The sequence below is a fragment of the Drosophila eugracilis genome, unplaced genomic scaffold, assembly GCF_018153835.1.
Source record: "Drosophila eugracilis isolate 14026-0451.02 unplaced genomic scaffold, ASM1815383v1 contig_1765, whole genome shotgun sequence".
Taxonomy (NCBI): Eukaryota; Metazoa; Arthropoda; class Insecta; order Diptera; family Drosophilidae; genus Drosophila; species Drosophila eugracilis.
In genome coordinates, this window is record NW_024572605.1 from 934241 (window position 1) to 960121 (window position 25881).

General features: G+C 44.3%; 1 protein-coding gene across 1 annotated transcript; it reads left to right on the forward strand.

Annotated features, from left to right (window-relative positions):
* The first annotated feature begins 9120 nt into the window (after positions 1-9120).
* On the forward strand, positions 9121-11534 carry LOC108107469 (CCAAT/enhancer-binding protein). Its single transcript, XM_017215016.2, has one exon. It carries the CDS (start codon positions 9668-9670, stop codon positions 11009-11011), a length of 1344 nt encoding a protein of 447 aa, XP_017070505.2. The 5' UTR covers positions 9121-9667; the 3' UTR covers positions 11012-11534.
* The last annotated feature ends 14347 nt before the right edge of the window (positions 11535-25881 follow it).

The following is a 25881-nucleotide window of genomic DNA, read 5'->3' on the forward strand; positions in this document are numbered from 1 at the left end:
TGTGATTTCGATCAGTTATGGGAAGTATTTGTGTTTTGCGAGTTCCGAATGCGCTGCATTTAGTGGGCTTATTTGTCGCTAGGCACTTGTTTGGGCTGTTTACTTTATTTGTGGCGACTTTATTGTGGATCATTCCAAATACGACGGGACGGGCTAAACTTGCGATCGATGTGCTTCAGATGGCGTGTAACTATTAAATGAAATGAAAATAAACTTCGGCGTGGATATCCATTCGATATTCCAAACTTGGACGAACCGGTTTTCTCTTTCCGCAAGAGAGTCCCCTCTCGCAGCCGCTCTTCGAGTTGAAGGAAAGAGAGCCCTGCCTATGTATATAGAGAAACCCTCTATTTATTCGCTCGTTTTTGTGCTGTCTTTCATTTTGCAGCTGGCTTTATGGCTTAATTAATTAGATGGCCACGCCCCCACTTGCATACTCATTCGCTGCGCACGCGCATAGATCGGGGATCTCGATTTCGGAGGAATACATACGGCCCTCTCAGCTCCTCCCCCTTTGGAAAACTCGTGATGAGTTTTGTAATTACCCGGATCGCCATTTTATCGTGCTTTTCGCTTATCAGCTCTGTTAATTTACTTAATTTGTGATTTTGTAATTTCTTTTTTTTGGGATCTTACAACCTCTTTTCTGCGGGCACTTCAAGTCCCCACTGAGAACAACAAAAACAGCAACAACAACAGAAGCAGTGGCAGCCACAAAAAGCGATACACTTAAACTATGCCAGGAATTTTTTAGCCGCGGCCAATATGGTCAGAATGCTCTAGAGGATTTGCGTGGTGGGCCCACTTGTACACAGGAGCACGAGTATTTCGCCATGTCCTTAAATAGAGGTTCGCAAGAAAATTCAGCCAGGCGAAGAGGGGGCGGAAAGGGGCCATACAGTGGGCATGGCCACGTGCAGTGACTAACAGATAGCAGGAGATACTATAGTATAGTAGGCTCAGATAAATCGATACACTCACTGCGCCCCGATCCCAGTCGAAGATGATGCATTCCCCCGGCTGCAAATGGTCATCGTTGCCTTTTCCAGTCATCGGTGTCGTTGTCGCCAGGTTGTCTCTTCCGCGAATAAGCCAGGTCTTCGGGTCTCTGATTCCAGGACTAGGACCATCCACCTCCCGTGCCCCCTCTTGCATTTAATTAGAATGAAATATAGGAACTCGCGCGGCTCCTCGATGGTTTGTCTACCTGCCCGGGCTGCCTAATGATTTAAATTAATCATAATGACTGTCAAAATAGAACGTTTGCCGCTGGCAGCGGATCATATAAGGATCGATCCGCGCAGCGGGGACCCGGTCTTGGGGTTCATCTGCCTCTAGGACACTGAGCGAAATTTGGGTTGATTTTTAGTGATTTAGGTTCGATTTTAATAATACGTTGAGAGGGACTTTACCTTTCCAACAGATCAAATCATTGAAATCATCTTTCATCTTAACTTCTTAGATTCTAAGATGGATAGCTTTTTACTTTCTGAAAAACAGAAAATCCACTTCAAATCTCTAAGTAAAATCTGTGTTATTTTAATATTTTTAATAAATTACACTTTATTATTAGTAAAATATAGGCAAGACTTCTGAATATTTCTCCCAGTGCATATCGAAGGAGCTCCTGGTCCTATTGACATTTCATCATACTCACACGGCCTGTGCTGGCTAGTTGGCTGGTTGGCTGCCTAGCTTGTTGGCTTCTTGGCCTGGTCTAAGGTTCTCACAATTGTAGACGCGTTCTGTGCAGCGCTTACTAATTGGTTAGTTGGCTGCAGGCTGCAGTTTTCAGAGTCTGCAGCCCGTGGCCCGCCAACCAGATCCCCTTTCACCGCCCCTTTCTCCGGGCTCTCCGATTGGAGACCACTGGCTCCAGTGCGGCTGTCTTTCTAGGCGATCGTCAGCCTGTCTGGCCGAGAAGCCGAATAGCCTTCTGGCCCAGCTGGGAACAACTGCAACATGCTGTATTTTTTGCCATCGGATTTTCCACGGAATTCTCCTCAGCTGAACATTTCTAATACTTAATTATTGGCCAGCCTTCGCTCGCCGTTCTACGTGCATTTATTTGAGACATGGCGAGGAGGAGGCTGCTCCTGTCCCTCAAATTACGCCTTACGTAATCCTTCACGGAGGAGAGTTCACCTTCAAAACGCTGGACAGATCATCCACAGAGGTGTTTGCCTAAGTATATTCCCGAAAGTATTTATATCTCGGGAGGAACTGTTTGTTCCATTTACGATCTCGAACAGCTTTTTGATTTGCCGTTTTGGTTTTAGTTTGGCCCATGCAGCTAGCCATCGCCATAGCCATAGCCATAGCCATATATATATATATATATATAGACATTTTTACTATTTATAGAGCTTCTTGGGCATTTGCCTTAAGCCAAAGCAAAGTGTTTTAAATAGTCGAAATATGTAAATACATTTTTTGTCTTTTTTAGTGGAATGATGTGGGAAAGTGGCTGCGAGATGTTGGATTAGGATTTGGATGGAAAAGAGGAGGGATTTGGTGGGAATTCGATAGGGGGATCACTGCATGGCTTGGAAGACATAAAAGATAAACTAGGCTAACACTAAGTTGCAAATTAAGTAGAACTTAGTTAGATTACCATTAAGAGGGAATGAGCAGTAAAGGGGTAAGTAGCTTGCTAAGGCAAATGAAAATGTAATCGAGGGAAAAACACAACAGCCAATTCCCCAAGTATTATTTTGATTTGAAAATCTATTATCTGAAAAACAAGCTGGCTGATTTACACACTCGGACTGCAGAGCCCACTCCTTATACAGATGGGAGCCGAGATCGAGCCAATGAATATATCTGATTGAATCGAAGAACGTGGCACATGTGCGAGCTGCATGATCGCCAGAAACCGAGAGACCGAGAAACTCAGAATCTCAGGTGTCTAATTGGGCGCTGGGGTGACAATGAACCACTTAACCAAGCCAGCTCCAGCTCCAGCTCCAACTGCACTAAGCCAGGCCAAAGCCAGGAGATTGACAAAAGCCGGCAGAGAAAACCGCCAACGCCAGCTCAAAAGTCGAACCAATTGGCAATTGGTACAGGCGATCGCAATGTTTTTTGCCTCATGAATAACGCATAAGGGGTAAGGATTGGGTTGGGATCCACATCGGCATCGTCATCGTCATCGGCATCAGAATCAGGATCGGGCTGACTTGGCTTGGCCGTTCGAGGTTTCGGGGCAATTGTCTGGCCGTTTGTGTTACAATTTAAATAAAATTGAGGCTCCCTTGGAGAAAACAAAAGGAAAAGCAGACATCACTCGGGGGTTTTGGGGTGTGGGTTTTCGGTTTTCGGATTTCAGTTTTCGGTTTTCGGTTTTCGGTTTGGTTTTCTTTTGAGGTGAAGTACAAGTACCGTTCTGGCACTGGCACAGGAAACAAAAGCACCGCTACAATCATAAAACGATTAACAGGTCGTGACCGTTTCACCTGATTACCGGTAGTCCACCTCATTTGCATTCACGGCGGCCACTCGCGGCCACTTGCGGCCACTTGCTGCCACTGTGGCAAGTGCAGGAAGCTCGGAAGTCCCCTTCCCTTCCTCTAACCTTCCTCTTCCCAGCTCTAACTTCCTCGCCTTCCGCGCATTTTAATTCACTCAATATTTAATTATGAAAATCAAAAGGCAGACAAAGATTGGTGCGTGCTTCGCATGGAAGTTGGCTTTGATATGTCTTTTTGGCCAGAAGTCGAGCTGCAGACCAGGGGCCTACTAACTCGGGGCCTCTACAAATTAGAACAGAATTATCCCACGCATCTCGGATAATGTACGCGAAATACTTGATCGATTGCCAGCGATCTATAGTTTGTTGTTCTCGTACTCCGACTGACAACAGCAACAACAACAACAACGATGCCAGACAAGGAGGACCGTCGCAGACAGTCGAGGAACCATCAGAGCTCAGCAGCTTGGGATCTGCGGATCGTCGATGGCACAACAAATTTCAGCGCGTAGAACGGTAACTTATTTTTTCTTACCCGCTAACTAAGGGGTATGCTGGGTAGCTTGGGTTAAAGGTGATTTGGGGATACTGTTGCAGGCTTTGAATAAATTTCCCACTCCCTGCCACCTCTAACTATCTTCTACCTTCTTCTCATCAATACTAACAATTCACTTCTCCATTTCATGTTGAAGTTGAAGCTGGAAAAAAGATCTTCTTAATGGAAATAATATAATTGTAAGGGTAATAGGATACAAATACAGAGGTATTCGCTAGTCGATTCCGTCCATCACCTGACTGGGAACCACTTATTGTCAAGCTGTGCAGAAGCTAAAGTTGGAGTAGGAGGAACAGCCGGCGGAGGAGCAGCCCGAGGAGGAGGCTCACACAGCGATGTCTCCAGTTTGGCTGTGATAAAATGTGCGTAAGTGATCAGTTGGAAGACAACGACTCGGGATCGAACTCGGAAACTCGGACTGAGATTCAGACTGGCACTGCGACTTGGGGTTAAAATTCCTGGACTTTGCGATTCTTCGCGTTTTTTGTGCTGCTGTGCTGCTGTGCTGCTGGGCTGCTCCTCTCCAGCTCCAACTCTCTCGGCACTCGGCACTCGGCAGCATTTTAAAATTACAAGTATGTAATTTTGCTGAAATCAAGCGCTCATATGAAAATTCCACTGGCAGTGCAGAAGCTGTCGATCGATCTGGATTCGAGATCTCGCGGAGATCGGGCAATTGTGGAGCATTTTTAATTTGTGCCCGTGCACTTTTGCCTGGAAATCAGAGCACTGTAGTGCCCTGGATGGGGATGGGAGCAGAGTGCAGTGGAAGTGGACTGTAGACTGTAGACTGGAGACTGCAGACTGCGGACTGTGCGACCTTATCGCGCCCACTGTGCACAAATGCACACACAAAATGTCAATTCTGCGCACGTCGCTTCACCAGGCATCCCAATCAGTCGTGGCCGGGCCACCATATGGCCCCCGATCCCCGCCAGAACCTGGAGAGGGGGTGGACCAGCTCCTGGCCAGGCTCCTGCGACTTCTGCTGGCCGGCCTTTGCTGGCTGGCAGCTCGTCATCATTATCTCTGCGCTCTGCCAACATCACAAATAATATGAGGAAAGCACAAAAAGGCCAAGACGGCCCAGAGCCCGAAGAGCCACGGCCACAGACTTTTGGCCTGCAAATAAACTATTTCAATCAATGCGTTTGTCGTCGGGCCATCGATCGCATGCCAAAGGTAGTTAGGCATCCTACAGGATGACTTGTGGGCTCTCCAACTTGCTTCTTTGAGGTATTTTTCGATGGGCGGGGATGGAAATGGGCCCAAAGGTGAGAGGCAGCCATAAATACTTGAATTTTCTTTGGGGAATTTTGCGGATTTTTGTTCATTCCGTTGGAAATATTTTATAAAGCTGAATTTGTAAATTGTATGTTTTGTTTATCTAAACTTAATGGTTTAATTAATTCATAAAGTAAAGTTTTTAAATTTTTGAATTTCATTTTTATTGGCGCTACTAAATAAGCAGTGTAGCTTTGGCAAGCAGTTACCCACTTACAAGCAGTAAGCATACGCCTGAGGAACTGCTAAGCTAGGTGGCGCCACGAAAGTGATCGAGTCGGTATTATCAAGCAGTTTACAATCAGATTGATTGTTCACTGCTTAACAGCGGCTTTTTAAAAATTGCCCGCCAAATGAATTACAAATTTAAGCTAGTTTTAAGTTTTTTTGTAAATTTTCCACGGGCAATATTTAAAATTGAAGTATTTTGGTTTTATTGGGGAATATTTCTTTAACCTACAATAAACCTACCTAATTTGTTTTTAAATTCGAAAATCGAAATAAAAATAAATTTTAATAATATTCTTGTAACCTTTAAGATCTGAAAACTAGCTTAAATTAGTTTTATTATTATTTTAAAATATAAATAGGTATAACTTAATGTCCTTAAATGACTCCCTAAGCATTCTTCAACCCTTTAAAGCCCCCTCTTCCACTGACTCATCGCTTTACATACACTTTCCTTCCAAAATGCACTTTCCACAAACCCCATTTAGTGAAAACACCAATGATTTCCACTTAATCGCAGTGTACTTAACACCATTTAGAATGCAGCCAGTTCGACGACCCCAAACTCTTCTCCAAAGGGGATTCTCGGGCTTTGTGCTTCGGCGCTGTAATTCTGACTCTACTTCCACAGAAGCGGGCCCGCTCCCTGTTCACCTTGTCCGCCTTGTGCTGATGAGTACAGAAATCGACCAAATTTAGTGCTGATGCCAGGCGATTCGGCAATGAAAGTCGGCTCTTCGGCGAAAACTTTTCGCTGGCCGGTGCTTAGAAGAGTCTTCCCTACGAATAGGGGCGTGAGAATAAGTCCGGCGAGTCATCCAATCGCCTCGGGTTCATTGCGATCGGGTTCAGGTTTAAGGAAGTGCAGAACTCAATCAGCTACGCGTCACCGAGATAAGGTGACTCCAAATCCGATGGCAAAGCAAAACAAAAGCAAAGCGAACTCGCTGCCTAGAAATCATTGGCCAAAACCCTCGACTGTGGCCGTGTTTGTAAACACAATTTCTGTCTGATTTTTCGCATGTGTCAGACAACTTTTCGGCAGAGTGCAACGAACGGCACTCTCGAGTTGGGAGTTAAGAGCTGTGAATTGCGGCTGCTACTCGTATTTGTTTTGTTTACGCGCATTCGCGGCTTTTGCCCGTCTTATCAGTCGTTTGCCAAAAAATGTATAAATACAACTTTCGGGCTCTTTGCGCGTGGTCGTCGTCGACGGGCAGATAATCACGCCTACGATTTCCCTCTGGGAAAAGAGTTAAAACAGATCAAGGTGATAAAAAGGCGCCTTATCTTAGGACTTTCACTAGGTTTAGTTTCAATAAGTTTATATATTTGGTTAACATAGGTCTAAGCAGGGGAAACTATTTGTAGGCGGATGGCATTTGCATATTTTAATCTTATCGGGGATAGCACATGCCTTGTTGGTAAAAGGGTGTTAAGACTGTATTTAACTTGCTAATATAAACAAATTTGAAATTATCATGAAAGAAAGCTGAGTAAAACGTTAATTATTTAATAGTTTAATTAATACCTCTATTATTTGATATAGAAAAACAGATCTCTTACAGGGCTTTTACATAGATATGGTTCCAAATTAAAGTCACCTTAATAACCTCTTAAAAAGTAGATAAATAGGTTATTTATTATCCTCATCAAATACTTCATTGTTTGAGTAATTTCTTAGTACAATAAAAGGATTCCTATAAAATATGGTTTATTTTATTATTCAGTAGGTAGTTTCCCCATCAACAATCTGATAAGATAAGAACGATCAGAAGTGGATCTTGCCTCATTTGAATGTCGGATGTCATCACAGTTAGCAGCTGATAAGCCGTGATCGATATCGGATCAATTCTTGGGTAACTTCACCCCATATTGCAATCCCCAAGAACAATAAGGGTGCAGTTGAGAGCGTTTTGAAATACAGCGTAATTATGAGACGCACAAGGAAGCGCTTTTTGCACAATCTCGATGTAGTCATCGATATCGGCGATATTTCCAATTCGATTGCAATTGCTTGACTGATAAGCGGCGAGGAAGAGAGGCGGTCCTGTCATCGACATCGCACCACCAACGTCTTATCGTCCACTGCGCACGGGGCGTATGATTAATAAAATCCGAATAAACAAAAGGTAGACACACAGAGCGAAGAGGGGCTGAGGAAGGGGGCGCAAAAGAGAGGCACACCTTCGGAAAGTAAACGACAACTTGACCCAAATTACAGACTCGAAAACTCGGGAGGCAGGAGGGAGAGAAAGACTGCGAGCAGAAGAGAGCGCGAAGAGAGCGACGGAGACAACTTTTACAAATCGCTGCATTTAAATAAACAAAACTACGAGGCGTGCTAATTTTTATGAATTTCATAACATTTCATTTTAATTTTAATAAGACGGCGCTGCGTATTACGTGAAAGCTCTCTGATGCGTTGCTTTCCGACTGCGAAGTCACGCATGCGCGCCAAAAGTAAGCCTAAATCCCCGACATCCCCCAAAGCCAACTGCATTTCTGTATTTCTAAGGCGAAAACGAAAAAAAGTCTAAACACAAATCGGAGTGGGCAAGGCCTGGAAGGCAGGGGTCGGGGGTTGGGGGTTACGGTGCGGAGTGCCGGTTTATGCGGGCGTGGTGTTGTTGTTTCTTCTCTGCGTATAGCTTTTGCTGCCTCTTCTCCCAAAAAAGCAAAAAGCAAACGAAAATGAAAGCGAGAGCACAAAAAATAAACGAAGGCAGCGCAGTCGACGCTTGCTTCTTTCTTGGTGTTTGTGCTTCTTCGCGTGGCTGTGTAGGTGTCTGCTGGGTCTCCCTTTGTGTGACGTCACGCGATCGAGCGAGTAACGGTGCATTGAGTTTCTTGATGAAATACTAAACTGCGTATTTTACGATGGTATGTATTTTTAACTTAAGATATAAAAAATAAAAACCCACCAAAACATGATGAAAACTATAAATGAAATATATAAAATCCTTTCCTAGTTAATAAATATTTATTAATTATTCATAAAATGTGTTATAAATATAATCAAAAAATGGCAGAGTAAGAATTAGAATTACAAAACTATTTAAAACTATTTATTCCCACTTAACGTTTAACTGCATATACTAAAGTTTTGTGTTAAAATACAGTAAAATACAGTAAAGTACAGTAATATCTAGTATGTGCCGAAAAGCCACAGCTAAAGCCCCAAAATGCATATTATTTACGCTTAATGGCTCACACTCGGACGCTTGCCTGCGGCAGTAAAAACAAGAACTTGCCAAGTGAACTGCCTTGCGACGAGAGTAAAAGTGATTGGGAAAAACTTTTGCTTTTTTACCTGATCTTGGCTCTCGCTCTCATCCACAGGTAGTTGCTTTGCTCTTGCTTTGCCTTTGCTCTGGCTTTGCTCGTGCTCTGCCGTTGCTTTTGTTGTAAAGACGGCGCAGTAACGGCGACGTCGACGTTTTGGCGTTTTGGGGTTTTTAATGGGGAGCGGTATAAGTGTGTGTGTGTGTGTGTGTGTTACATGCGCTGCCCGCTCATTTTCTTTTTTCTTCGGCTGCGTCGCTGCGCCAAAGACTTTTTCACTTTGCCGCGTTCGCGTTCGCGTTTTGTCACAGTTACAATTTACCATTTGTCGGCGACGGACGCGCGCTCTCCGCTTAGCCAAGTAAAATTGAAAACCGAAGAAAAGCTCGCTCAGCTAACGGTTCTTCAGGAGCGTTTCTAACACCACTACAAACGCCGCCAACAGCAGTCGTCGGCCCGTCTCGTATAAAATCTGTTGCATCACTGCTGCGGCACTTCAGTCGTTCGAGCGCGTGCGGCCGGAGAAGTGCAGTTTACAAACACGAAATAAAAATCAAAAATCAAAAGCAAAAAATAAAATAAACATATTAATAACAAGAACTAAACAACAAGCGAAAATGCTTGGCTGCAGTGACCACTTAGGCAGCCTAAAATGAAGCTTAAAATTTAACCAGAAATTGGGAAAAAGAACTTTGAAAACATTTCCAAAGACCCGCTTACCTCAGTGCAATGCTTTAGGCCTTAAATTTAAATTTTGATTTAAACCGAAATCTGAACTCTAAAAAACATCCAAAATTAACGCTCTACAAGGCATCAAGATTTTACCCTCCTTCGCGCAACTGAAAATGCTGAACATGGAGTCGCCGCAGATGTACGCCGATGCCGTTCAGACATTGGCCCAGCTGGACCTCAAGAAGGAGCCCCCGCTGCAGCAGGCGACCATTGGCCAAATAACCCTGACGGCCATGTCCACGGCACAACAGCAGCAGCAACAGCAGCAGCAGCAACAACAGCAGCAACAACAGCAGCAACAGCAGCAGCAGCAACCTCAGCAACAGACAACCGATGCCAACAACAACACTTCCCAGGATGCGGCCCTTCTCGTTAAGCAGCACGCCATGCATCAAATGCAACAGGTTGCCGCCTTGGGCAGCAACAACAACTTGCTGCAGAAGCAAATGTTGCAGCAGTACACAACCCAAACGGACCTGGACGAACTGACCACCCAGGAGATAACCCTTGACCTGCAACACCTGATCGACGATCAGTTCAGGGATACGGAAACGCTGGGCATCTTCAGCGACATGGTGACCAGTCCAGGTGGTCTCTCGGCCACTCTACCGCCCAGCGGAATGGTCTCGGCTGCGGCGAAGGTCCTGCAGCAGCAAACCCTGAGGAATCAGCACGGATACGTGGGCAGGGGAGGTGGTGGAGGAGGAGGTGGAGCGCTGGCCTACATGCCACAGCCTGTTCATGCCACCTACAACAATTCCAGCGACGAGAACAGCTCCGTGGGCTCCGATTCCAGTACGATCAAGGAGGAGCCCATAGATCCGGAGTACAGAAGACACCTCCAGGAGGCTGCCAACCAGCAGGCTGCCTTTATGGGCAACGGTGGAGGCCTCTACAACGGCTATGGAGCGGGAGCTAATGGACTGTCCGGAGGAAACCCCCTCAACGGAGGCAACACCACTCCGAGCAGCAATGGGAGCAACGGCAGCACGGGCAGCAGCAATGGCAGCCAGTTCACCAACCTGACAACCGCCAATGTCCTGGCCCATCACAACCTTCCTCACCTGGCAGCCGCTGCAGGAGCCCAGCATCTGCTGAAGCAGCACAGCAAGTTGCATGCACAGCAGCAACATCAGCAGCACCAGCAGCAGCAGCAGCATCGGAAGCACAGCAACAAGCATGTGGACAAGGGCACGGATGAGTACCGGAGGAGGCGGGAGAGGAACAACATTGCCGTGCGGAAGAGTCGGGAGAAGGCCAAAGTGCGTTCGCGGGAGGTGGAGGAGCGGGTGAAGAGCCTGCTCAAGGAGAAGGACGCCCTCATCCGGCAGCTGAGCGAAATGACCAATGAACTGCAGCTCCACAAGCAGATCTACATGCAGCTGATGAACCACGCCAATCCCGAGGTGAGCCGCGTGTGCCGCAGCTTCCTGAACACCAATGAGCACTCGCTGTAGCAGATACAAAGATAGTGTCCTTTGGGCATGAGAATGAGTGTGTGTGACTGCCTGAGTGTGTGAGTGTTTCAGTCTGTAAGTCTGTAAGTCTGTAAGTCTGCGTGTGTGTGTGTGTCTAAGAGAGACTCTGTTAAATCAAAGATTCAAAATGCTGTGTGGGTAGCTCGTAAGAACCATTTTCCTTCTGCTATTCATCGTCTTGGTAAGCGGTCGTAGATGATGCAGCGGCAAACGATATTCACCTGAGCTTACCAGCCGCTTCATCGTTTACGACCTTCTCAAACTCTTCTGCCGCAACGTCTGGCATTCCTTTGTACATTTACTCTGCTCCCCCTCTACGCCCCCTTCTTGTTATCATTGTAAAGCATATTTTTGTACTTAATTCTTAACGACTGTAACATATATTTCGCACATTTTTATACATAATCTTATACATTATTATCTTATCATAAAGTTAAGCCAAAGAAAAATGTTAAAAATATTAATGTAAAAAATAACACGCAGGAAGAGAAAACGGAAAATACAAAAAGCTAAACTTATTTATACATCTAATGCAGATTTGTACATTTCTTGATTGGTGTGCGGCCTTGCTCTATGCTTAACGCCACGCCCACTCCTAGCCCAGCCCTGCTTGAAAACACAAACATTAGCAAATCTCTAGTTTTAAGCCCGGAACATCAAGTAACCGCTTTACCTGCACAAAATCCCCGAAAGAGAAGAACCTGCCCGTAACCCTTAACCCTTATCTAGCGAATCCGAGGAGTTCGCTTTCGAGAGCGCAGAGATATGAATGCTATTAATTTGTAAGGCCAACGCAATGTTCTCATTTTAATTTATATATCGTAAATTAAATATACACAAACAACAAAGAAAACTGTAAAGCAAATCTAAATAAATTAAATAAAATTTACAACATACAAAGAAGCTCCTTGATGCCTTTTTACTACTAATCTTAATCAATGCATTTCAGGTGTAGGAAGTTGTCTTAATTGTTTCTGCAATTCAATCTTAGAGAACGCCCTTTGATTGACAACCTTTATAGCCTTGCCCAGAAAATTATGTTTTCTGATTTCCACAATTCAGGCCCCAAAGTGCAATTAGCCCAAGACACAATATGAAGTGAAAAGCCCTGCCAAAAAATGTCTAATTAAATGTCGGCCATATTTAGGCGACAAAGCGATCTGTTGGGGCCGAAGACCAGAAAGAGACGCACCACACCAGCAAGAAGAGAGAGCGAAAGAGGGAGGCAGTGTCTTTCTTCTGGGCCGTCTTCTGTCCTCCGTCTTATGTCTTCCGATGGGACAACCAAGACAAGGCAATGCATTTCGGGCTGCCAGGCGCGACAGTCGACACACCAGGGAGGCCAAAGGGAATGCGGACCCCAGACAATCGCAAGGCGGTCGTGTTGACACAATTTGACAGTAAGACAAACCCGAAACGAAAAGCAAATTTATAAACGACAAAGCGAAAAAGAATTAATGCAACTCGAGAAACCGACAAATTAACGCGCCAGAGAAAGCCCAAACAAAAAGCCCAAAGCCCAGTGCCCATTGCCCATTGCCGAGTGCCCATTGCCCGTTGCCCATTGCCCAAACCCCAAAAAGACGCATGGGCCAGATAATCACTTACAGACATTTGGGTTCGAGCTAAGCCCTTTCGGTTAAAACTTTCTTTCCATCTGTACCCGAATCTTGGTCAACTGCTGCTGCGTGCGCCCAATTTGTCTAGCTGCATTGTTGAGCACTTTGATTGATGAAAGCTAATTGCGCATGCACTCCAGCCGAAGGAAAAGTGAAACTGCCTCGGACTTGTGGGTGTCGCCTGGTAGCCGCACAAACCACAGACCAAAATCTCAATTTAAGCCCGACTTTGATAAGGGTTCTAATCAGCTTACGGTGAAAGTTCCGCAGATGCATCTGCGTTTTGGCAGGCGCACAAAAATTGCCGCACAATTACTGCCAAACTAAGCGCCGCGACCACGAGGCGTATGAGTTATGAGCGGCGGCAGCAAAAAGTGATAAATTCGCCACTGCAACGCCCAGATGGGGCAGCAAGCACACTTTTTTCTGTCTTACCTGGCCGAGGCGCTGATAAATGCTAATTGTCGCTGTACGAGAAATGTTGATGGGCCTCAGACTCAGAATGAATTAGGGAAGAGAAGGGAACTTAGATTTATGTTTTTATGATCAATTTAATCAAGTAGATGCTATCTGTACTTGTAGAAAATTCGAACATCTTAAAAAGATTATTGTATATTTTTATAAGGAGTTACATTAGTTTATATATACTTGAAGGGTGGAACCTGAAAAGTTATCAAATGAAAGTTATGAAAGACATAAGAAAGAAAGAATGGCATTGGATACAGCAACTATGCTTTGCCAAGCTATCCACTAACTTAACAAAGATAATATAATAATAGTGGTAAGTAGGTAGCAGTAATACTACCTATCTTGGATACGATAGTTGGTTACATGAATCAGTTAAAGAAATTTAAAAGGGATAGTTAAAAAGATGAAAGATTGGACCCCTTCGATCAGCGTCACTTTCGGTTTCTTTGGCTTCGGTAGTGAGGTGAACAGCTCCAGCTCCAGCTCCAGCTTCACTCCAAATCCCGATCCATCTCGATTCAGTTGTCATCCAATCCATCTTTCACACTCCAGTTCCACTTTGTCCGCTCCGCATTGTTGTGCCTCCATCATCTCGGCTCCTCATCTCCAGCTTTAGCTGCAGCGACTATAAAAACCATAACGGAAAAAAGTGGGTTACTTCATTTTTATTTTCATGCCCCAAGAAAGAAACAGATAGAAAGAGAGAGGGAGAGATAGAGAGAAAGAGAGAAAGAGAGACCGACTTTACATCTATCCATCTATCTTTATTTTTTCTTTTTAGCACAGATTGAGTAATAGTTAGTTGTTTGGCTTATATCTTAGAGCCAGGCTTCGTTCCCTCTCTTTTGTGTTGGTATTCGCCTGGCAACGACGATCGTGTGGCCAACACAGTGGTTTCACTTTCTATGCCGACTTCGGCTGCGACTGCGACTGCGACTGACTTTTGCTATCTAATACAGCCGCCGCTACAGCAACAATGGGGCATCTAGTTGCACCGGGAGAAAAGGTTTTATATTTAAAATGAATAAATCTGAACGATGATAGATAGTTTGCCTTGTCAACCTTTCATAAAATGGGTAACCTTAATCAGCAGTAACTTTTGAACTCAGCTATCTCAACTGTATTTCTCTCAGTGCAGCAACAACAATCGCCGCAGCGCGCTCACCTCTTTTTCTTCGCGCTTTGTTGTTTTCTTTCCACAATACATTGACTATTTTCTTTTCCACAACGCGGTACGCCATAGCCATAGCCATCGCCATCGCCATACGCCATACGCCATGTTGGCCGCAGAGTCTAAGACCCAGACTCGAACCCAAGCCCGGCTGAAACTCTGGCTGGGACTCAGCTCCACTCTCGGCTGGTATCTGCACTTGTATCTGTAGTTGTAGCCAAAGCCATAGCTGTAGCTGTATCTGTATCTGTATCGGTATCCGAGTGTGGGGGTTATGTAATGCCCGACTGCTGTTGTTGCTGCTTTTAAAGATGCCTTTTCTTTTGTTGGGCTGTCTGCTCTGCCTGATGACCAAGTTAAGATATTATGTTCGTTATGTTGCGCTTATTAACGTGGCCCACAAAAATTGTTTAACGTTTTGTTTTGCTTAAACGAATTTTCCGTTATAAATCAAGCAAACCACGCAAAATAGAGACATTTTGTGTGCGATGGCCAGATGGTAAATCACCATCAAAATGGCCCAGCCAAAGTGACCCACAGCCGAAATGATATCCTACCCGTCCCTCCCCTTTGATATTTCTTCCCTTACGCAACTTGTCGAGTGGAAATGCTGTCCATCTACCTTCTCTCGGCCAATCAGTCGGCACTGCCATTTTAAACAATTACCCAGCTCCGGCGGACATTAAAAATAAATAATTTTACGCACAGTAAAAGTATCTCTGGGGAAAAGTGGCCCACCCTTAGGGGAATATAAAAGCGATTTATGGGCCTAGTTGGGAAAGAAAGTGATTGTAGAAGAGCTCAGACATGAGGTATTTGAGATTTCCTACACTTACCTTTTATTAGTAACTAATATTAAGCAAAAGGTTTGATAAAGGTAAGGGGCTCCTTGCTCCCAATGGGGACTTCTTTCTAGCCATTTGATATACAGATCAGATCAGATGCGTTGACTATATGAAACCTATAGAACACTCCCCTCCACATAAAGGCCACCCAAATAAAATAGCAAAGCCAGAAGAAAGCGAGAGGAGGGAGCGAGACAGAGCACAACTAAATCTAAACCACTCACCCAAAGACCCATTGGCCTACTTTTCTTACAGAGCCCAGCAACAACAATAAAAATATAAAAAATGCTAGAAAATAATCTCAACGCCAACACACGCACACATGGCTAATCAACGCGTGTCTGTGTGTTGGTGCGTCAAAATTTACAAGGGGCGCCCTTTTCGAAAAAAGTCGAAAAAAAGCAAAAACAAAAAACGAAAGAAACGAAGTCTTCCAAGAAAGCTGCGCGCTCTTCTATTTTCAGCTGCGCGTTGGCGTCGCCTTCTTTATCAATCTTGCAAGGGGGAGCGGTACGGGGGCGGGGCGGTTACTTATCTTAGGGCAAGACCCGCGTCCGCTGAGCGAAAGAGATGGCTGGCAAAGCAAAGGGCCAGACACTTGTTGCAAGCAGAACGCCCGAAAAAACAGAGCGGCAACAACAAATTGACCCAATTTCTGTACATTTTTTCCTTTACTCCACACAGATACAAGCAACGCAATACAAACAAACCAAATATGCGCCCTGAAGTCGTAAAGAAATATATGAACACAGGGGGAAAAGTGTGCTTGACTTAATATGATATTAAATATGTAATAAAAAATATTAATTAAACTTTTGTATATTGAAATTCCCCCGTCTAAGATCTGTTTACCTGCAACTCTCACTTCCATGTAAGTTACACAGTGTTTTCTACATTATACATTACTTAACAGACAGAATCTCCCTTTTCTCTCCGTGTAAATGGGGCTGAGTGCGTGTGTATAATGCTCCCTTAAAATTGAAATTGTTGTTAATTGTTGTTGCTGTTGGTGTTGCTGTTTGCCGTTTGCTTGGCGGCATTGTTGAGTTGTTTGCAGGGGGGTGCTGAAGTGGGCGGGTGGGCTGTTAGGGGGAGGGGTTCTGCAGCAGCCCAACATCAGAATTCACTTTCAATTTTTCGGTTTTCCTTGGTTGGGCGCATTGAAAGAAATGTTCTTTGCTACAGGAACAGCAACAGCCAGAGCAACAAAAATTTTCTTGACTTTGGGAAAAGTGGGTCAGCAGCTGTAAAATAGACTCCAGCAGACTGGGGCCTCCCTCTTAGAACCCCCCTGCTGCCCCTGTCATACCCTGGCATACCCTCTAATCAAATCGAAAAAGAGAGAAATGTTTGTGCAGTGCCAGAGGAATGTGTCTGGATATGTGTATCTGCGATCTCTGACTCTGTTTAGACGGTGTCTATTTCTCCTTTCCGTTTGCCCCGCCCCCCTTTGCCATTCGCCCACCCGGGGCCTGTTAAGTAGGTCAGCACTTATGGCCCGATCCACGAGAAGTTTTCATTATCATGTGCAGCTGATGCAGCGACCGCGGCTGGCTGGCAGGCTGGCTGGCTGGCACACAAGAAGTATCTTTGAGTATCTAAAGAGTGTTGCAACATCGACTAGTAATGGCGAAAAGAAATGGTTTCTTGGCTTTTATGTCTAAACAATGCAGCAGCAACTCCATAAAATGTGTCTCTCCATAAGGAAAGGAGATAAAACAAATTGGAGATGTTTCTTTAAAGTACTTGGGATCTTGATAGATCGCTGCCAGAACCGGCTAGGAGTGGAATATACAAAATGTTGCCATTAGATGAGGTTTTGCCACCTTAAACTAGAATAGAATAGCCATAGGATGACTTCACAGAGAACTAATATCATTTAATGGGTAAATAAATTACTAAATTTAGTTATTATTCTGCTTGATATCGAAGTAATTCCCTTATAATTCCTATAAATCCGAGAGATACTGTCCGTAGGGCATGCGTATCTCTTGGCTGTTCAACGAATTTGTCTTCGCCTCTCCGACTCTATGAGATACATCCCCAAAGTTCGCTCGTCCATTTGTTTTCGCTTAAAAATAGCACCAAAAAAAGGTTCATTTAGTCCCGTCCCAGAGAACAATAAAATCGACAAAAATATGTGTGATTTTCTGCGTCGCATTTCTCATGGCAGCGGCCAAAAGCCCCTAAGACCAAGAGGCACGAGCTGCCAACAAATAAATAAATAAATAAAGTAAAATGAATTACATTCGAATGTAATTAGTATAAGTATACAAATCTGCAAACTAGACGTTAAATCATGTGTTATATATTATGCTAAAACATGTCAAGATCACACCAAGTCCTCATATCTCAGCCATTGGGGAAGTGGAGCGCGTTCTTGAGTTGTCGGCTCTTCGGCATGAGATGAGGGAACTTGGGAATTGTAAAAGGGAAATTGTGGTTTATGATAACAAAAGATGGTTGATTGGGGGCCATAAGGTTTGTTTGTACTCTGCAGCTGAAGTGGGTCAATTACTTGATGGCTTCCTGTAGGTGACTTCGTGATTCACAGGTATTCCATTACTCACTTTTATAAGTTAGTGCTGTCCCTGAAGATGCGCTTTCTTTGCTCTTCCTTTTACGGTGTTTACACAGAGAAAATAATATCTTAATTAACAACGAAATATATTTATTAACATAAATGTAAAAAGACTGCAGTTTGTTAAGGAAATCATAAATTCTGATTCCATATTAAGACCAACTTCCACTACGGAAGGGAATTATTTAAGTCCTTTAGGACTTTAAAATACTTTTAAATATTAAATGTTAAACATACTTATTATCATTTTAGCAAGGAAGCAACTCAAAATGTTTACTTTTTACTTCGTTTGCACTTGATTTTGGCGCCAAAATCATAAACCCACAGCCGCCAACATTGCATTGGCATTGCCTCATTTCGCCGGCTCGCCTCGACGCGGCTTGAGCTTGAAAGTAAAAGTGGTTTGGCTTTCTTTTGTGGCACACGCTTTTGGCGCTGCTTTCCAACCACTTTGGCTTTGGTGGCTACACCAACAACTACAACTACAGCGGCAACGACGACGACGACAAGTTGCCGTGTTGTTGAGTCCAAGGTCAAGAGGAAGACTTTGAAAATGCCCCAACAATGTGGTCGTGGATGTGGATGTGGATGTTGCCTCTGCTCGGAGGTGGATGAATAATGCAAGAGACTCCCAGGTGAGAGTGAGAGTTTTGGCGGGGGGATGCCTTGGTTATTGCTGGCTCTGAAGATCGGGCTTTGTCTGGTTACCGTTATGCGGGCCAGTTCCGGTTTACGACTGGTTAACTGGTCGCAGATGGAGATGTAGATGGAGATCCGATCCGGGGACCCAGAGACGAGAGATCATCTCGAAATGTAGTCCATGTAACTGGCACAGCCACCGATGACGCAGGCGACGACGGGTTTTGGTTTTTGGCTTTTACGATTACGCGAAAAGCAGAAATGGTGGCTCAAAAATCATTTAGCTTGATCTCATCTCTACCTGTTGTCGCCTAACTCAATCTTTTTCCCTTGAGCGATAGGCATAATTAATAACCGTTAACGGAACTGCAACCCGCAGGAAAAATGTGGCTTAGTGGCTCTTAGCCGACTTGGGCCGCGAAAAGGGAAAGACAACAATTAAGCGTATCTGTTGAAATCGGCCTGAACTAAAAGAAAAATGCATAAGCGTATGTAATATTATTACGATTATGCTTTTCGGGGTAGTTAAAGACAATTAAGTATGTGAGCGCCGACTTATATAATCGTTCGCCCTGTTAGCTATGACTGCCCCGTGTTATTTAATTGCCTCCAGCCAACGAGAAAAACGAAAAACAAAAACCAAAAACCAAAAACAAACCTTAAATGAAACAAAAATAAACCAACCAGCGGCAGCGGCAAATAAAATCTGTTTTTAACAGTTAATGCAACTGCTTATGAAATGGGGTTGCCTCGACAATTAACTAGCAGTTAGGCCAGGCCTTTGCCTGGATTTTATGTAAATGAGCCTCAAGAGCAGGCCAAGCTACAGCCGGTTCCTCCGCTGGCCGAAAAAGACTTAGAGCCGGCGAAGGAAATAAAACTCAAGACTGATTTCAGTGGGTGTCGCGTGGGCACAGATGTTTGACATTTGATAGGGCCACAAAAAACACGGAAAGGTGTCAGAATCAACGCGCAGATTTAATTGCTATTTCAGTTTGTAATTTCAGCAGGCAAGTTGTTCTCTTGCCGAGTCGAAGAGTTACTTACCCTCTAGATTTTCCTTGATGGGATGTATAGGAAAGTGTGTCACACGAATCACCTCTTTATCAGCCACTCTGCAGTAAGATAGATCAATCAATCCATCTTTGTTAGATTCGTAGTAAACCCTCAATTCCCCAAAACACCGCATTGTCCCTTTGTGAGGGGGCATTCAAGCCAAAGCAGAAAACCAGAAACCCAGAAAAACGTAAAAGTTTTGTTTTGATTTATTCCTCTTGCTCTTGGTTGAATACAAAAAAAAAGCGAAAGTGGCCGGGCACAGTCGACACCTTTTCACTTTCAAGGCCGCGTAATCAAAACGCTTCGAACGTTGTCAATACTACGCGTCCGCAGCCAAGAGGCAGAGCGACAGAGAGACAGAAATAAAAAGAAAATAAAACCGCGGCACGAAGGCGGACCCGAAGAGACTTGGGAGTCACGCATGTGACCCACAGCACGGAAGTCGAACACCAAATAAAATTAGAAATAAATAAAATATCTCTCGGGCGGACAAATAAACAAACAAACAAAAGATATTGTATCTCGGATCGCCAAGTGGGTCTTAGAATCATGAATGGGATGCGGTCTTACACCGTTTTATGGGCCACTCGGCAGTTAGTTAGCGGGTTATATAAGAAATGTTAAGCAGTTGGCGACGCAACATCGACTGACTTAGGTCAGTTACGTAAGCCGATTCGAAAAGCGTTTGCATTGGATGCCGGGTTTATCTAACGGATGCGCCTACGGCCAGCGGAAGTTATAGGTCGAATGTTGAGTTGGTCAAGAAGGGATTGGCGATGGGAGTTGGGAATGTTATAGAAAAGGCTATCGAATATTACATTTATAAGAACTTATTGCTAATTTTATTAGCAATCAATAAGGTTCCATAAAAATGGTAAATTTCGGAAGAGTTTCTGATCAAAGTTTAAGGCCTACTTTCGGAACATTAAGACTGGCGGATAAGATTACTATATTATTTCAGTTTTTAGTTATGATCATATATATATGCTCTTTATGCACATATTATTTAGTTTAGTAATCTAAATTATGGAGCCCCATTTAATACCGCATGACGGAATGTGAGACCCCGGATTTGCCAGTTGATAACTCCCTCCGGAGCCGATGAAAAGTGCACTCCGCGGAGTGCTCTCTGTGTGAAAATTGTGGAAAGGAAACACAACAAAAACTTGAACTCAAGTGCTGAAGTGTCTTGAACAAACAAACAAACAAACAGCGGCAACAGGAACAACAACAACAACAACGGCATCGACAACTGCGAGACAGCGATGCCGACAAACAGGCAGACAGACAGACTTACAAACGGGACACCCAAAAGGGGGTGGCTGGCGGGGGCTGAGCGGTACAGGGGGAGAGGGCGACAGCCACACACTTGTAACTGCATGCTAACATGTTTCACCTAAAAAAAATAAACGGAAAAAGCAACAAAAAATTTATTTATTTATTAAACGAAAAAATAGATATAGGCAAACTTGTTTATAGTTGTTGCTGCTTTTTTGTTGTTGTTTCTCGAATATTAAACACACACACATACAGTCTTTTTGGCCAGGCTAGCAGTGTGTGTTTATATATGCAAATGGGAAGCTCCGACCATCCGCCTAAATTCATAAACTTTTTTCTGAGTTGACAGCGGTTACATCACTTTACCGTTATGCGTATGACATTAATTTTTGCATAGGAGAGAGAGAGGCGAGAGGCATAAATTAATTTCTTCCACAAATTCCAAGTTCCCAAAGAAGCGGAGGAGCACCTCGCAGGGCTTCGTCAGTTTTCTCCCCTGGACAGTCACGCCGCTCTGGTTGTGGTTCTTTGTCGGCTTTGTCAGTTGCAAAACGGCCGAGATTTGCCCAATATTTACCATTTCCTCACCAGCCCGAGCTTTTCCTTCTACGACTTGTTAGCCCGCCGGCGGCTCAGTTTTCCTTTCGCTTTCATTGACGCGTGAAGTGGCTCAGACGTAGGGCAGGAATATATACTAGCTGAATGGCCGAATAGCTGAATGGTCGAAAAGCAGCAGCAGCCAACCACAGCAAAAGTGGCAAGAAGGAACTGGAATATGCCATGAATTTCTAGATACCCTTTTCTGCTTTTTGGATCACAGTTTTAATCACAGTTTTAAGATGAGTCAGAAAAGATATTAAAGTATTACCCGGAAAGTAACTTCGAAACTTCAGAAATATAAATCTGACTCATAAAGCTAATACGAGGGCGTCACAGAAATCTCTAGAGACTAGGACGTCAGTTTGTTTTAGGAGGGCTTTGATTTGAAAGAAAAACTTATCATGACTAATCAGTAACATAAAATATCGCATTGCTTTCCATACAACAGAGGGACCCTCCTTGCAGGGCATTCCAAAATGCTTAGTTAATGTGCATTACATTTTCGTGATTCTGATCGATATCGCCAAGCGAGCGTCTCGTCTCCGTAGTTAATAGAGCTTTTGTTGCAGACATAATCAACGAAGCAGAAATGCGGCCCCATCCCACAACCGAGAAACAAAACTCCGTAGTCATCGCTCCACCGTCCTTATAGATGCCATGTGCTGCTCGCCGGATCTTTGATGACCGACCAATTAAGGCAAATGCATAACCGAAAGATCCCCGATCGAACTCCGATTTCAATTATTTGTCAGCGCGGCAGACGGCCCATGCCCCATGCCCACATGCTGCATAATGCCGAATATCGAACGATCGGCGTACGATAATTGATAATGGAAATATGTGGATGAAGGAGAGGGGGAGGGTGCGAGGCCCCTTCATCATCTCCCCGCCAACCAACAACCGAAGTGCATGCAAGAAAACGGGGAAAAGACGGACGTCGAGGCACGAAAACCAGCAAGAAAATCAAGCAAACCAACCATAATAATATTAATTCCAGTGTGTGCCTCCGCGTGCGCTGGTATTGGTATGAGAAACTGGGTCAGCGTGTCGACAAATATATGCACACATGTAAGTTGCTGCCGTGGTGTTGCTGCTGCTGTTGTTGTTGCTGTTACTGTTGTTGTTGCTGTTGCTGCTGCCGGGGAGCGATAGAAAGTGAAAACGAAGCAGCAGCAGCAGCAGCAGCAGCAACGGCGACTACGACAATAAAATGGCTATGACGAACGAACTGCGGCAAGAAAAATCACATAATCGCCGTCGACAGCGACGCCGGCAGCAGCAACAACAACGACAACAGCAACATGAAGACGAAGAAGGGCGATCGGCGGGCAAATGAATTATAATTTAGGGAAAATTATGCACGCAGCACTGTAAACATAAATAAATAAATAACAGCCATAAAAAATTGAGGCACAAATTAAACTCACGTCGCCAAAATGGGTGAAAATAATAAAAGAGTTTCTTTCGATCCCACTTTGGGTGGCCCTTTCCAAAAATCAAAAACAATTATTATACATTTTAATGGTCTTTGGATACATAAATCAAAACAGATCGCATAACAGCTTGGACCGAGTGGGCACAGGGAAAGGTTTTTGGGCAAGTCGTAAAGATGTGTTTTATGGTTTGACTTAATTTAGTCAGAATAATATTTGAAGATAATCATAGGTACTATGATGTTTAACTATAGAGTTAAATGAAGTAAAATAAAAGATATATATTTTCTTAACCATAAACTCCGATTCGTTTCAATCGTTTCTCTAAAGCTTCCGCGACATCCGCTTTCCTAAGCACTCGATAACTTTTCCAAGATGCCACTCGACTGGGCCAAACATTGCATAACTGGCAAGTTCCTATAGCAATATAGATTCCAAGTAATAGCCAAAGTACCGAAAAAAATCAATTGCATGTGGAAATTAGCGCACGTTGTCGACTGTTTACCTTTGAGAGGGCCATAAATTGATGTGCCCCGAATAAAAACAAATGAAAAGAGAAGCCAAAGTAGATAAATATGTCAACGGCAATACAAAGGGAATCAAAGTAATCCCCCGATCTCCCCGGCATACCGATATAGCGATATAGCGATATGGCGAATAGCAGACACAATCAAAATCGTGACAAGGCAATTACAAGAGGCAAAGCGAAAGGGAGGCAGCAGGAGAAGCCAAAGCCAAAGCCAAAGCTAGATACGAAGCCTTTGGCCCAAAATCTCTGGCAAATGGTCAAAAAGTTTGATCGAGGTGAGGAGCTCATGTAGGATTTTCCATCGACGAGTAGCCCCCGCCAGAAAAGCTATTCAACCGGTTAAGGATCGGCCGGGGACCCGAAAAACCACGCCCAAACAAGAAAGCGCGTGGAAGATTACGGCCCCTGATTAGGCCAAACAAATTTGCTGTGTGTCTATGAGTGGGCAGAACTGCAGCCCGAAAAGAAGCAACCGTCGACCAATATAGCGCTGGACTAACTGGCTAAGCTGCAAAAATCAGCGAAGCGCTGCAAAAAAAATGCACAAAAATCCAACAGTTGCGAAAGCCTACGAAGATACTCCAAAGACAAGCCAAATCGTAGTCCCAGTCACCTTTTGGCGATGGCCACGTGACTGATCACGGATCGCTGATCATACTCATCCTGCCAATCCGTGACACGAAGTCAGGGGAGACTAGATTTTTCTGGAACTAGTTAGCATTTCTTACAAAGAATTGTCTTAAGAATTTTAAAGTGTCTACGAGAACGCCATTCCTTTCCGGTAACACTATACTGCTTTCTGATTTTACCAACTCACTAGACTGACCTATCCTTGTCTTCCACCTAAACGCTTGGATTAATTTTTTCGATACTTAATAGCTCGATAAATTACAAAAATAGCTGGCCAAGAGTCTGTGACCCAAATTAGCGACTGCGTGACTGCTTTCTCGCTAATCACGACCCACTTGCCGCCCCCGTGACGAATCGCTTGCATCTCTAGTCGCCACTAAGTCACTAAGTCACTCTGTCAGGCGGTATGCGAGCTGTTCCCCTCTGGTCGGCCCCTGCCCAGCCATTCCGTACCATTCCATGCCGCTCCATACCAACCGAGCCCGAGTCCGAGTCCGAATCCGAATCCAACCCACTCCCGCTTCGGTCGCGATCCCCCGATCCGTTTGGCATACATATTTGCTAGTAGCTGGGTTTTGTTTTGTTTAGCGCTTTTGGCCCGGGCCTGGTTATATCATCGAGCACTCTTACGACGTGCCGCAGCCAAATGGTCAACAGCTTGGTCGCTTGGCTGGAGTCGCAGTCGCAGTCGCTCCAGCCGACCAGCAGACCAACAGGCCAGCCGACCGACTTAGGAGTCTCCAATGGCCAAGAGGTACACGGAGAGAAATGACGTTGCTTTTCTGCTAATATGGGAATAAGTAACTGTCTCCTGTTTTTCAGTCAAGTTAGTGGTAGTAACTTACCAAATTATCGATCTTATCTGATTAACTTAAAGAACATAACGTAACAGTTACATGTTTTTGGCAAGAATCTTAAAATTTGTATGGCGCCTAGAAGTAGGCAATGATTTTCACGAACTAACTACTAGATGACCTAGGTAGTACATGAATACGGATAAAAATAGATCAGAGAATATCTTAAAATATCAAAACCGAATATCATTTTTTCCCTCTGCAAAAACATAGCCATGGCTGTAGCCCCAGTCCAAGCCAAGAGACCGAGCGCGCGCTTTATGCATTTTGGAAGCGGTACGCGACGGGGCGGGACAGCAAACGGCGCTAAATGGCCGAGTGGCGTACTGGTTGCTTGGCTGGTCAGCTGTCCGATCGGCGGATCGGTGGATCGCTGGAGTCCGGACCCCTCCGATTCCCCGGATGCCCCGCCGAAGTCTTCGCCCCACTCTCACTATTCATTCATTCAGTTGTGCGTCGTCGCTCGCTGTATTTGAATAATGTTTGACCCAAATTCGAGTTTGTGCGCCGTCTCTGTGTCTTTTTATTTTTCCCTCCTGACAAGAAAGTGTTAGTTACTAACAAAAGCCTAGCCGAAAAGTCAACAATGTCTTTTATTTCATTTTTTCTCCACTTTTTGCATTTAAGCGGCTTTTATCATGCTGCTGCTGTAACAGACAATCGCCAATTTTTTGGCTGCGTGTGAAAAGCTTCGTTCGGCTGGCTAAGAGTCGGACATTGAGATATCAAAAATATGACACCAGATGTCCAAAAAGTGGATTTGGCTTACACGAAGACTGCAGGCCAGGTAAAAACATTCGAGAAACGCACGTCGATGATTCAGACTAGTAAACAGCCATCGTCCTTGGGCCACGAGTCAACAGTTTATAAATAAAAGCAAGCCATTAGCCATGGGAAAGTTGTTGATAAATATTCAATTTATTTCTGGCCGATTCCCAGAGGGCTTGATCTCAATTTTCGGATGGTAGATTGGCATCAGAAATCATTAGGAGAACTATTAGAAAGGCTTATATGAAAAAGGGTTAACATTAATGTAAATTATGGCCTAAAGTCCCAACGCATACCTGCTAATTGAAAGCGTGTTTTCCTATAAAATACAAGTGTATTAATTTTTCAAAAACCTACTAATTTATGACACCACTG

Bases quoted from the DNA above. Each gene is read 5' to 3' on its own strand.
- LOC108107469 (XM_017215016.2), top strand. From the start codon at position 9,668: ATGCTGAACATGGAGTCGCCGCAGATGTACGCCGATGCCGTTCAGACA.